The sequence below is a fragment of the Centrocercus urophasianus genome, unplaced genomic scaffold (genome assembly GCF_019232065.1).
Source record: "Centrocercus urophasianus isolate 14NV4802_14NV808 unplaced genomic scaffold, USGS_Curo_1.0 seq_29, whole genome shotgun sequence".
NCBI lineage: Eukaryota > Metazoa > Chordata > Aves > Galliformes > Phasianidae > Centrocercus > Centrocercus urophasianus.
In genome coordinates, this window is record NW_024884855.1 from 6,800,998 (window position 1) to 6,814,724 (window position 13,727).

The 13,727-nt window shown below is 51.4% G+C and overlaps 1 protein-coding gene across 2 annotated transcripts in view; it reads right to left on the bottom strand.

The window, feature by feature from the left end:
• PRKCB (protein kinase C beta) overlaps positions 1–13,727 on the bottom strand; it is a 75,228-nt gene that overhangs the window by 26,731 nt on the left and 34,770 nt on the right. For both annotated transcript variants that reach the window (XR_006170397.1, XM_042827812.1), the window contains exons 4-8: positions 9,523–9,634; positions 8,602–8,730; positions 4,217–4,373; positions 3,835–3,969; positions 2,299–2,395 (exon numbers count right to left, since the gene is read on the bottom strand). Coding sequence is in view for 1 of the 2 variants with exons in the window: in XM_042827812.1 (XP_042683746.1) it covers positions 2,299–2,395; positions 3,835–3,969; positions 4,217–4,373; positions 8,602–8,730; positions 9,523–9,634 (630 nt within the window). In the remaining variant the exon portion in view is untranslated. The remainder of the gene's footprint in view (positions 1–2,298; positions 2,396–3,834; positions 3,970–4,216; positions 4,374–8,601; positions 8,731–9,522; positions 9,635–13,727) is intronic.

Sequence of the window (13,727 nt, forward strand, 5' to 3'; positions counted from 1 at the left end):
CCACCATGGCAGCCAACACAGCCACGTAACTTTGCCTTCAGCAATCCTTATCCTATTATATTCCAAAGCGATCTCTAAAAGAAACGTGTACTTATCAGCAGGCAAACAATCATGTTATGGGAAACCTTTCCTAAACACTCCATCACGGTTAAAAAACAATCTTGTCACATCAAATTTGACACTAAATTAACCTTTGCGAAGACAAGGCTTTAACGAGATTCAAGGGCAATCATTACATTCCCATTGAATCACACCTAGGAGCACACTGCCCTGTGTGCAGCCCCAGCCTTGCAGCAGTGGGGCAGAAAGGCAGAAGGAGGGGGAGGGAGGGGTGTCCATCTCATCACCCTGCAGTGCTTAAGCCACCCCAGACTGCCCCTCCAGCAGTCACACTGGCCTGACAGGAGATGGTGATCCACCTGAAAGCCAGGCTAGGGATGGAGCTGGGCCAAGAGGGAAAAGGTCTTCCAGGCAAGAGCCCACTCAGAAAGAAGAGCATATCCCTGCCCCGAAGTGAGGTGCCTCGCTTTTCTATACGATCATCTTTAACGCCTGTCTCTAAATGAGTAAAGAAACCCTCAAAACCAGTTTTAATGCACTTCTAACGTGGACACAATTTGGAGACCTCTAAGGCTTACAGCTGAAGCATGTCAAGCACTGCGCACAAAAAAAAAAAAAGAAATTAAAAAAAAAAAAAGCGCTTGACCTTCGTTATCCAGCTCCATTTGTCATAGCTAATTTACTACATCGGAATTTATGCAATAGCAGCTGACGTTCGCATCTATCAAGCTGTCCCAGCAAGCAGCTGATAAGGGCCGAGCAGAACTGGCAGTGAGTGCTGCAGGCATCCTGCTGGGCTTTGGGCAGCACAACGCGGGCAGAGCGGGAGCGGCGCTGCCAGCACCGGGCACTGCTGCCTTTCTGGGGCTTTGCAATGCGAAACCACCAAGGGAAGATGCAGAAGGGGATGCAGATGAAGTATGGCCACATGAGGTCACCTCTGGATGCTGCATTCCCTGACCTGCAGCCAATCCAGCATCTACAGCTCCCAACACACCATCCTAACACTGCCGGAACACCACAGAGTGCAAGGATGCTTCATAGAGCTGACAACCACAGCATATGGCTGTATGTCAGCTGTTACATTAGAACTGCCTTATTTCCTTCGATATTCAGGCAAGTTATATATAAATGAGACATATGTGAAACTGAAGAAAGGAGGAGCATTGAGAAAAAGGAACCAAATCCCCAGTCCCATGCTGCAGGTATGGAGCTCATGCTGACATCGGAATGATGAGCATTTCATTTGGTGAGCAGCTCATTCCAGGTTGGTCTCCTGTGTGCATTCCCAGGGTACTGGGAAGGTATGAGTCCTGCTGAAAAATGGCCAAGATCCACTATCTGAAATAATGCAAGTGAAAGAACGATGGTTGCTGTGCTGCTTTCCTTGCAACTGGAAGCAATGTTTTCTTAAAAGCCATGAGATTGTAGGTAGAGACACGGGAACAAGCACAGACTTAGCAGTGCACAAAGCAAACGTTACACAGAGCGCTGCGCTGTGCAATAATCTCTGCGGTATTTTCAGATTGACATAAGCACCAAAGCACTATTCTCCTCTCATCTCCTCCTCCACCACCGACTGTTCCCTCTCCCCGCTCATCCCCTGATTGCTGCCACCACCCGCTGAGCTGCAGACGTGCACAGAGAGGTCACTGCATCTCCAAATCGGAATGAAACGCTTCAGGAGAAGGACAGCTCACACAATGCGTGGCAATTAAAACCATCTTGTCAATCCCAGGAGAAGACTATGGGAATGAACCATTCTTCCCAGCCCTGCTCTATCCAAATCCTTGTGCTTTAATTTGTGCTCTGCAGCGCAGCAGTGCAAGGAACACTCTGCAAAGAGCTTGCTGCACCAACCAGGTTCCACCTCTATTTCATGCACACACGCAGAAACGCACTGGATTTCACCATGCCTGCAGACCTGAATTGAGAGGTGACACCGTGTGTCAGGCCTTTGCAGAGATCCAAACCAGCCATGGGCATGGCAGGAGGGTGGAAGGAAATAAAATTTGGGCTCTTGAATGCCAGGTGTGCACGGCCAGCCCACAGCAGGCCAGCCCACGTCGCTGACTCCTTGACCACTGTTACCCAAACCTTGCTGATCCCAGCACAGCCACACACTATGAGCTATGAGCTGCAGCCCCACTGCTCAGAATCTGCCCCAGTGCAAACAGGAGGGGTTCTCTGGGTCCTGCCCTGCCCCACAGACCCTGCTGAGTTCCCAGCTCAATTCACCTCAAATTTCTGCCTCAGTTCCTCGTTTCCTTCTTCACCCTCAGGAGGCACCGGGACGTTGAAGTACTCCCCCTCCTCCTGGCTCAGCAGCTTGAACCTGGAAGAAGACAGCCAGGGGGTCAGGGCAGGGGGTGGGAGGGTGCCGACCCTCCTTGTCCAGGAAACCCTTCCCCAAGAGAAGGTGGGATGGATCCCAAACCTTGCACCCCCTGGCCCCCTATCTGCAGAGCTTCCAGACACATACCTGAGCAGGACTGGTTTTGGGGTTTTGGGGTCCACAGTGGGGCTGGAGGCTGGCCAGCATCCCCCTGCCCAGCAGGAGAGAGCTCTGATGCCACCTCCAATATGCCAGCCTACCCCAAACCTCCTTGAGGCAGATGAGGCAGGCTGGGGGATCCTGTCCTCCTGGCTATGGCAGAGTCCTACTGTGTGGGGACAGGCTGAATTCCATAGGGAACAGGGCCCACCCCATGAGACAGGGAGCATCCTTCGGGGCACAGGCTGGCACTGGCAGTCCTCAGCATGCAGCCGGAGCTCTCACAGGAAAAGGAAGACTTTAACCAGCCATTATCAGAAATCATGGAGGTTCTGCTCAGATCTGAGGCATTTCACACAGCCTCAGGCGAAGCTTTGGCTCTGTCAGCCCTCTTCCCCAGCAGCCCAACGGAGCAGCAATCGGCCGGGTGTTATCTACAGAGGCTGCGGCTGCAGCGCATGAACAAAGCGCCATTTGCATAATACAGGGACAGACTCTTTCTTTGAGCTCGTTTTCTCCATTAACTGCAGTTGTTTAGATATGAAATATACATCAGAGCCCCTTTCAGAGCTTATTCTTGCCAAATACTGTGACAAGGAAAATCGCTTAGATCTCTGCTTACATGGTTTCTAAAAGCCTGGGAAAGCCATCGCTGTGCTGCATGGGGAGCAGGTGATGTACTGGCTCCAGCTGAAGGACATACAACCCACAGGTGATGGTGCATTAAGGAGGGAGGGACATTTATTTTTCCCCAGCAGAATTTCTGTCTCCATCCAAGTCTTTAGGGCAGAACGCAGCCTGGGGCTGCTGCGCCTGCTGAGCCAGGAGGATGTCCCAGCCTCACGCCAAGTAAATTAATGCCATGCCATTTGGGTTTGCAAAATCTACATGCAATGTCTGTTTTCAATTACTGCACTTCACATGCTAAGCGTGGAGTGTAGCATAGCTCTCAGGCATCAGTGACTAGGGGAAAAAAAAATAGAAAGTGAATGAGAGGGCATGTATCCTACTGGAGGAGATAGAATGGAAAGGAGCAGACCCATTCTGTGCGATCGTGCAAACCCAGTGTTCCTCTCCGGTAAAGTAACAAGGACAGCAATGCCAGCACCATGCAGTGTTCCTGGTTTAGAGAGAGCCCATCCTCACGGTCCTACTGCCCAAGGGGAGCTGCAAGAACCCCACAGAAGGGCTGGGGATACTGCTGTCCCTGCAGGAGCCACTCTCCCATTGAGAAGTCACTGTGCCCGAGCTCTGCTGTTCTGAAACACCCCCAGGCTCACCATCCATCAACTCCAGACTTCTGCAGCTCGGAGATGCCGAAGGACAAGGAGCCCATGAAGTCGTTCCTGCTGGTCAGGTCCCAGTCCCAGATCTCCACTGACAACCGCCTGTCCTTGTCTGCTTCCTTCAGCTGGCTGCAGCAGAGTGAAGAGAAGAGGTGAGACGTGTGATTGGGGACAGCATGGCTGCAACCTTCCACCTCTGGAAAGCAGTTGGGAACAGCATGGAGTGCCTCCCAGCCATGCGTATGGGGTGAAAGGAATCATTTCTCAGCCAAATCAGCTTAATATCTCCAAATGATTAAATCGGAGCAAATGCAATCACATTAATTCTTAGAGGGCAAGAAAAATTAGTTTACAAATTCAAGCACATTGTACTCACAATCTGAACGTCTCGTTCCACTCAGGGTTCAGGGAGCACTTTATGGTTTTGGTCTTCTGTTTGCTTTCGTTTTTGGGGTCAGGGATTAGTTTAAGCTTCACGTAGGGGTCTGACAAGCCATTGGGATCCATGGGAACTAGGTTTTTAGCATCTCTTACTGGGGAGGAAAAAAATGATTATTTTCAATATTCAAACGGTAAAAATTCCCAAAAGCTAAGAGAGTGTCATTGTCCCACATGGGATCCTGCCAAACCACTGTGTGATGAGCCTCCTTGGTCTGGGCACCAGAAGCACGAGCAGGACCAGTTCATGGCCACACATCCCAGCATGGGGACATGGCCCTGTGCCACATCAAGGCTCTGGGATCAACCTATAGCAACCTGCAGCTATCCAGGCAGCTGTGGCACCAGGGCACTCTCGAGGAATGTATCAGGCCATCGCTCAGCTCTTCACAGCACAGAAAATAAAATACCTCCTGACCCTCAGAGTCAATCAGTTGACACCCTGAAGCATGAGATTTGATTACCCCGTGTTACGATCTCAGCATGCAGACCTAGACATTCTGTTAATGGGAATAATAATATCTTTCCATTAAAAAAAAATCAAAATGCTTCTGCTTGACGTTAAATCACTGTCTGATTTTTCAAGCAGAAATCAACAATTCAGTGAAAGAGAACTAGAAAGTTCAAGAAGCCCGAGCTGGGTTCCTAGGCTCAGCACAGCCGGTGATGGCTGCAGGTTCTCTGCTCCTCTGCTTTCCAGAATCAAATATCTGTGCCTTTTCATACTACAGTTTGAATCCGCATTGGAAAGCGCTTCCATTACGAAAGCAAAAATGTGCACAGCCTTGATGATGTTTTAATTTGCTACAATTTCCTACTTTATCCAGCAGTCTTTTCCTGCTAAGAAGATAGATATAAAAGCCCAGAAGAGAACACAGGCTGGGTTCTGCCCAACCCCTTCAGAACTCGCTAGGAACTGCAGCTACTTTCATTGAACCAGGTGAAATATCCCACCAGTTTTATGGTTTTGTTGCTCTCTTTTATGCATTAATATGCATTTATATGCATTAACTATATTACATACATGGGCTGCTCCAAAAGTAATGCCTCCTATTCTATTATGTTGGCCCATGACAGCAGAGGCAGCTGCCAGTGGGATGGCAGCAGAAGTTGAACCTTCCCACCAATGTCCCATTACATGTTGTTGCTGTGTGACAGACAGCAGCAGAGGGGCACTCTGACACAATGACATCCAACATGGAGGTGTGGATGAAGCAACGTGGTGGAACTGAATTCCTCCACGCAGAAAAAATAGTGCCCACTGATATACATGGACACTTGGTGACCATTGATGGAGACCAAAGAGTGGCTGTGGCACAGAGAGGTGCTGGTGGTACATTTCAGCAGTGGTGACACGGGGCACTTCTGCTGGCACGCAGCTCTTGTTGATCACTGGCAAAAATGCACAGCTAATGGTGTTGACTACATTGCAAAACAGCGCTTTTGGGCTGAGAAACTACTCTATCCAATAGTGACATTGTGCTCCTTGTACCTGTTCTGGTTTTCATGAAAATAAATAGGAGGCATTGCTTTCAGAGTGACCTATGTTTCTTACATGTGGTCCAAGACAATTGCTCTTCACTCAGTGTGGCCCAGGAAAGCCAAAAGGTTGGGTACCCGTGTGGTAGACAAAGCCAGGCACTTTTAAACTCCAGAAGCATCAATAGATTCCTGCACTTTCAGCAACATCCCTGCACAGCAGACAATGGCACTCACAGTGCTTTGAACCCTCCTGGGTGCGCCCATTACTCATTGACATCCAAAGTAAGCAGCTGTAAGGGAGCTGCTCTGTGAACACAAACAAGCAATTAAAACTGAGATTCTAATGAGGAGAGTCAGCTCTGCAGCCTGAAATAGGGATTTTTCTCATGTCACCATTGAACAGTCTGGGAACGGGAGCGTGCCATGCTGAGTGCTGCCAGGCAGCAAAGCAAGAGCTTGGCTCCAGGCTATCACAGCAATGTCCAAACCCGGGCCCTGAATTGCTGCAGAGTGCCCACTCCTTTCCCACGCTGTGCTGAGGTTTGTGGTTACCTGCACCTCACAGTAGTGGCTGCTCCAGCACGCTGCCTTCCTCAGTGCTTCTCACTTGGTGAGGTGCAGACTGTGAGCACCTCGTGCAGATGCAAAGTTACGGGACACCCGGTGACCAAAGTCCTTCAGGTTAAACAACACGTGCTATTTAACCAAAAAAATTCGTTCTCCCAGTTGGAGGGAAAACATATCGTTACAAAGAAAAAGAAGCTGAGAAAGCAGGGAGAAAATAAAAACACCAAATACCAAAATATTTCCTCAAAGCCCTGTAAGTTTAAATTGATGCAAAAGCAGCACGGCGCTCCTCAGCTCCGGCGCGTGCCCATGCTGCCACCTGCAGGCACTCGCTGCTGCCCAGCTGCACGCACCAGAGACCTTTGTTTCCTACTCCATTTGCAATGCTCCGTGCCACAGCGGCACTGCATCTGGACATGGGCTCTGCACAGCTGCCAGGACAGGGATCTGGCCCCAGCAGAGGGACCTGCATCGTGCCCTGCAGCCAGGGACCAAAGGCGCACAGACATCAGCCACAGCTCCTGGAAAATAGCTGATGCCCGCATGGCACAGCATCCTTTCTCACAGATGTGAGTGGTCTTTCAGTACCTAAATGAAGGCTGTAAAAAAGAAGGGAACAGACTGCATAGCAGGATCTGCTGTGATGGAACAAGGGGAAATAGTTTCAAACTAAAAGAGGGGAGATTCAGGCTATATGAGGAAAAGGTTGTTTATGGTAAGGGCAGCAAGGCCCACAGGGTGCCCAGAGAGGTGCCCCATCCCTGCAGATACCCATGGTCAGGCTGGATGGGGCTCTGAGCACCGATGTGTCCCTGCTCAGTGCAGGGAGTGGCACCATGCAGCATTCAGAGGTCCCCTGCAACTCAAATGATTCTATGATTTTATAACCCTGATGCCCATTGCCATGATGGGCAGCACTGCTGCCTCTCTCTGGTTGCATTTCGGCTGCAGGACCTTTGGTGCTCTGCACTGAGCTGACAGAGCTGGCAGCAGGGAGAACATGTGGGATTGGGAAAGGCGGTGAATCTCTGAGGTTGGCAGCAGGGGGGGCTTTAGATTTATTGCTGAGGAAAGCAATGGGTTTGGGGAGACTGCCTCCAGCCACACTTGTGTGCCCCCAGAGGCACCATGCTCAGCTCGCTCCCACTTTTGCAGGATCTGCCCTCTCCTTGCCAAAAACACAGCACAAACCCAGCTATTATCTGAAGCTTGTTTCTTCTTTAAGCAAACAGTCACTGAGGCAAAGGAAATCTCTGCTGACTCCCTGGAATTGACTCAACGCAGGCACCAGCAGGGCTCCTGGCGGCTCCCAAAGACCAGGGATGTATTTGCTTGGGTCTGAGCAGACATTTCCACCTCCCCTTCAAATTTAGGACCAAGAAGCCCAAGGCCTCACCTGCCTGGGCGGAGATGAAGGAGCTTAGCAGGGAGTGCACAGAGTCTCTCCTCTCTCAAAGTGCTCCCACTCCTTCATTACCCATGCAGCAGAGCTGGGGAGCACAGTACATTTCCCTGCCTTTCTGGAAAAGCCAACAGATGACATGTTTTCACCAACACCTCCATAATGGGCCAGAAATAAAACCGTCTTTCAAATCTAACTGAAGAAAAGAAATTCCAGCTGCACAGAAGAGGCTGAGGGAGTTTCTGCCCTGCCTCCAGCATCATGAGAATGGCAACCCATGCCAGGAGCTTCTGTGCTTGTGGGGCTGTGAGTTCTGAGCGTCCATCCGCCCCAGCCCAGGTGTGACATTGGGTTGGGTCAGCCCTCCCTGTGTCTGGTGGCTCAGATTGTATATTAGGAAACATTTCTTCTCCAAAAGAGCTGTCAGGCACTGGCACTGCTCCTCAGGGTGGTGCTGGGATCACTGTCACAAGAACGGTAGAGATGTGGCACTGAGGGATATGGTTAGTGGGCACGGTGGGATGGGTCGTGGTTGGATTTGGCGACCTTAAAGGTAATTTCCAACCTTAATACTTCCCTAACTCTGCGAAATATTGGTGGCCAAAGCCCTTTGAGAAGGGACAGCCCTCTGTCACAAAGCTGCGGCTGGGGGACACAGAGCCCGGCAGAGGGCAGCGGAGCGCCGCGCTGAGCACCGGGAGCGGCGCACCGGGATTGGGGCGCTGGGGGCCGCTGTGCGAACGGCACCGAGAGATGACGGGAAAGAGGCGTTCGTATCTCATGGACAGCACGAACCAAGCAGCGCATTTTCACGGTGCTGATCGGAGGGACTTCCCGCCCTCCACCTGGCCTCACCCCCGTGCCACACGTACCCACGACAGTCAGCACGTCCTTCTCGATGTCGGCCCTGATGTATATCCTGCCCCGGCGCTCGGTGTGGTCGGTCCCACACAGGCTGGGGACGTTCATCACGCAGCGCTTGTGCACGTTCATCATGCAGGCTGCGGGAGAGAAGAGAGATTTCTTGGCCCCCCCTTCCGGGGTGGGTTCATAGCAAACAGACCCCAAACCCAACCAGTCTTGAGGCTGTGGGTGCTGTGCAGGCATGTCCCCCCTCCTCCTTCTCATGCCTACACGGGCTGCAGGGCTCTTAGTCATCATTCCCATTCCCTGGGGTGCCCAGAGAGGTGGTGGTGCCGCAGCTCTGCAGACTGTGGATGGGGCTTTGAGCACCGGATGGAGCTGTGGATGTCTCTGTTCAAGGCAGGGCAGTGGGATCAGATGGCCTTTTAGAGTCCCTTGAAATGCAAACAATTCTGTGATTCTATTTCTCTTCCACCCCACCGCAGTGCAGCACTGGCAATTCAGCTGGATTCACCAGGAATACAAAAAGGGCACCAAATACCCCCACAGCTTTACCCATATACAGATCATTTAAACCAATCCCTTTCTACTTGGTAACATTTTAAAGGTGATAATGAATATGCTGTTCCCATAACAGACAGTAAGCTTCTATATTTATGAGGATGCCAGCACATGGTAAGCACCGGGGTGTGCTGCTCCCCGCAGACGGCGTAAGCAGACGCTGTATGTTCACAGTCATTTTAAATAGGACTGCACAAGACTGACTCGGAAAATAACCAGTCTCTCTCCTACCCTCCTCCCTCTCCTTTCACGCCATCTCCTCCCTGTTCAGCTCCCCCAGCTCCCTGCACCCTACAGACTCATGTTGTCCCCCCTCCGGGGGTGCTGACCCCCCTCTCCTGTTCTGTCCCCGCTGCACCACTACTTACTGTCACATTTCATCCCCTGGTGGATGAGGCCATACAGCAACGAGCCACAGTGGTCGCAGAAGGTGGGGCTGGAGTATGTGTGGATTTTAAACTTGTGTTTGCTTCGGGGATCCTAGGAGGGAAATAAAAGATGAAGATTATAAACCTGCTCCAAAAATCAGTCAGGAGTGCACACCACAGTGCCCTGATTTCTGTCTGTATTAGGACTTCCTAGCGACCATCTCTGTGAGAGCCCCACTGCTTTGCGGGTCAGCGAGCCCCCCCTACTCCAAAGGCACCAAGCTCAGAAATCTCCCTCCTGAGGTTGGATGCAGGGTGAGGCCATGGCAGGCACTGCCCGGCTTAATTCCATCTCAGGTTAATTGCTTGGGGCTTGGGATGAGGCACGGCTCCCAGCTCCGCCATTTGAGCTGACAGCCTGGAGAGGTGCCCAGGCACCAGGACAGAGCTCGGCAGGGCACTGCAAGGTATGTAAATAAATAAAGAGTGGAGGCAGAACAGAGCTGTGGCACGGCTATACAGCACCCTCCCTTAAATGAATTGTCCAAGCACTCCAGGTACTGAAGCTTTTAGCTGCACTAACCACTGAGATTCTCTGTTCTTTCTCAGTGTCGCAGATAACTTGAGCGATACCAGAAGGATGGACTGGTAATTGAGCTGCATTTAATTCCACCCGCTAAGTGCAATGGAATAGGTACATGCTCCAGCAAACCCATTGTACTGGGAGCTGGAAGCATCCCACGTGCTGCCCCAACTGAACCTCCTGTTGGCACAGAGCACCGGGTGCTCCCACAGCGCAGCGTGGAACAGGGACCCACAGAGATATGGGCACAGTGCACCCGAAAGTTTCCACACGCTGATGGGGAACAGCCCACAGGCAGAAACCTTCTGCATCCCCAAAGCTCTGAGCCAGCACAGAGCTGAGCTGTGGTAACGGGGCCTCAGGCTGCCCCTGTCTGTGCCCTGCAGGGTGCCCAGTGTGGGTAATAGTGTGAATACAGCAGGAGCCGTGTGCCACTGAGCCCTGAAGTGTTGCATGGGCAGGAAGCCGCCCCCAAGTGCTGCAGTTCCTGTGTTCCCTTCTGGAAAGAGACATTCCTGTTTAGGCAACCAAAAGCTTTAGTCATTCATAAAATAAGACACAAGCTCATTGCAAAGTGAGGCAGCTTCCACCTCATGCAAATGGTTTTAAATTCCCTCTGGAAGTGGGAGTTTCAAAGAAGTCAGAGGTGGAAAACACAAGCACGCAGCACACAGGGACCTGCGGGCACATTCACAACAGCTTCCCACGCCCCTGCTCAGAGCAAACCAAGCTCATCTCCAGGTGCCGGGGGCTCCTCTTCAGTTGCCACCCTGGGGATGTTACAGGGACCTGGAAGCAGCTGGGACTGAGCCCCATACAGCACTGTGGGTGATGGAGGAGCAGCTTAGAGCCGTGCAGTTGAGCCCTGAGTGCACAGAGCAGGAGGCACTGCCTCCCCTTCCCCATGCCGCGGAACATGCCAGAACTGGGTGTTCTGGGGATCATTTTCAAGCAGGGCTGAAGTCTCTGCACAGAGAGACTATTTTTGCACCATGGAGACAGAGATGACGAGATCCCTGCGCATGCAGATGCTGAGAGACTTCAAGCAAGAACACTTACAACGAAGTTTGCCAAGAAAAGAAAATCTGCTCCTCCTTCCCTCCCACTAGAGCAGAGCAGGCCCTGAAGGACAGAACAGACAGCGTTCCCTTGGGAGCACTGAGAAATGTCACCAGGGTGTCAGCAAGAGGCTGTGACCTCTCCTGCCGAGCTGTCCAACCCAGACAAGGTGGCACAGACTTGGGGCCAGGCATTCTGGTACCTTGACTATTAATTTCCAGCTCCTCAGAGCCCTGCTTCAGCACAACGCGTTGGGATGGTGCCATGCACTCATGAGTGACCTAGAAGTCTCTCACTGCTCAGGTCAGAACCCTGCATGGAGCCCCCAGGTACGGCCATGGCACCCAGCAGGCAGAGCCTGCCCGAGGCAGCGTTCCTCGGCAGCTCAGAGCAGAGCTGCTCAAACTGCAGGGCTGGAGCCATGTGCGGATGGCAGACGGGCGAGCTCGGCTCTGCAGAGCCAGGGAAGCAGCAGAAGGTGCTGGGAGGGAGCAGTGTGGATACATCTTCATCCCGCAGGAGCTGTCACGGGCCGTCTGCACCTGCCGGAGTTGCATGTGCCCTCACACGAGGGGCAGATGGCACCCGCCGGGAGATGGAGAAGTTAATTAGCAAGAGAAAAGCAAGCAGTGAGCTGCAGAGAGGCTGGAAGAGCATGGGGCTGGAGCAGAACAGGGCTGCCGGAGGGGCAGGGTGCTGCCGACAGCTGTGCACTGAGGGCGGGGGGGTGACACACCTGGGGGAGTCCCTGCACCCTGCTGTGAGCTGCAGCGTGGCACCCGGCAATGGGGTGTGAGCAGGGCACTGTGCATGCACTGATGCTATTGGTACAGCTTCTGCTGCTAAAACACCTGTGGGTCCCACAGCTCTCACGTTCCCATGAAGCTTCTCTCCTCTAAAAGCAAGCAGCATCAACCCTTTCTGCAGTACAAACAATTGTGGAGATTTTCAGGAATGGAGGAGCCCAAGACAAAGACAAAGCTGCTTCAATCAGCAGTGAGCACAGGCACACAGCACTGTCACAGAAACCCTTTCCCAAAGCTACAAGAGCTGGCAAAATAAAATGCAAAATCAGAATGAAACTGCGCTGGTCTTCTTTATTCCTGGAGCAACTCTGATATTTATTAATGCATTGTGATTGGGTGACCTTTAGCAGGATAATGCAAAGAAGGTCATTTTAATGATTATTTTGTCTACAATTTAAATAATCATGCATTCTACTAATAGCTCCAGCTATAATTAGGTTTGCCAACTGCATTACATTATACATGCCTGATTTCAGCTCCTGGAGACCTTGCCATATTTCAAAGAACTTCAGCTTGAACGGGCACGCGAGCTCTGCCTGCTACAAGCAGAGCACTGGAGCGCCAGAGCTTGTAATGAAGAGCAGCATGCTTCAGTACCACGGTGTTGATAAGGGCTTCAACAGCATTAATGCAAAAACCATGTCAAAACCAAAGCTGCAGGGCAGGAGAGCCTGAGCCCAGCACATGGCTGCAATCTCAGCACCCCAGAGCTCAGTGCTGCACACAGTTGGACTTAATTGGAGAAGTAAGTGGTATAAACACCACCGTCCTCAGCTCCCAGTGCTGCGGAACTGATGAGCAAAACAGACCACTGTACCACATCTTCAGACATCAAAAGCACAAGTGCCTGGCCATGACTTCAGTAGAGTGCAACATAAAACAACCCCACAACCTCAGCCCCAGCAATTATACTGACAACGTTGGTCTGCACTGTAAGGAGCAATTACATCCCTTCACTTAACATGCCCCATCAACATGCAATTAGAGCTGCTCTCCCTCTCCTGGATAGAGGGCTTGTGCCTTTTGGCTTTGCAAGGTTAAGCACACACATTCCTTGGGAGCTTCACACACCACCAGATCAAACAGAACTGCTCCTGGCTGACTCTGCTGCTCGTGTGCTCCCAGCTCAGCACACTGCCTTGCAGCCAGTGCAGATTGGGGCAGGGATGTCACCACCAGTGCCACCATGGGGAGAGGACCTCTTCCCTTTCCAGCTCAGCAGCAGCCACGTGGCCCACTGTAATGAAGAACCCTCTGTGAGGCTTAAACAACTGCAATAATTTAAACTCATTCTTTCTGCAAGATTTAATTGGGAATTAGTATTTGTCAAAGGAATGACAGCTACCAGATTGCTCCGCAGACTAAAAAAAGCATAGCTAAAATTATTACAACCTAGATCCTATCAGTGTTTGATATAACTACAGGTCGCTCTGGATTCATGCCATGGCTGTTAGCAACAGCGCAGAGGAAAGCTCAGCTTGAGCTTTGCAGCAGCTCGCAGTGAAGCCCCCATCCCCAGCCAGTCCTGCTGCAGGCAGGGCACTGCTACTTGCTGGAATAGTTTGCTGTCTCTCTATTGAAAGCTCCTTCAGGATTAGGCTGCTGTAAGCAGCCTGATTCCCCATGCAGAACCAACAGTGTTTGCCCTGCAACATTCCCCAGTTAAATCCTAGCTGACAGCCACCCAGGTGTACGAACTAAAGCTCTACTAAAGGGCAAAAAAAAAAAAAAAAAAAAAAAAAAAAAAAAAAAAAAAA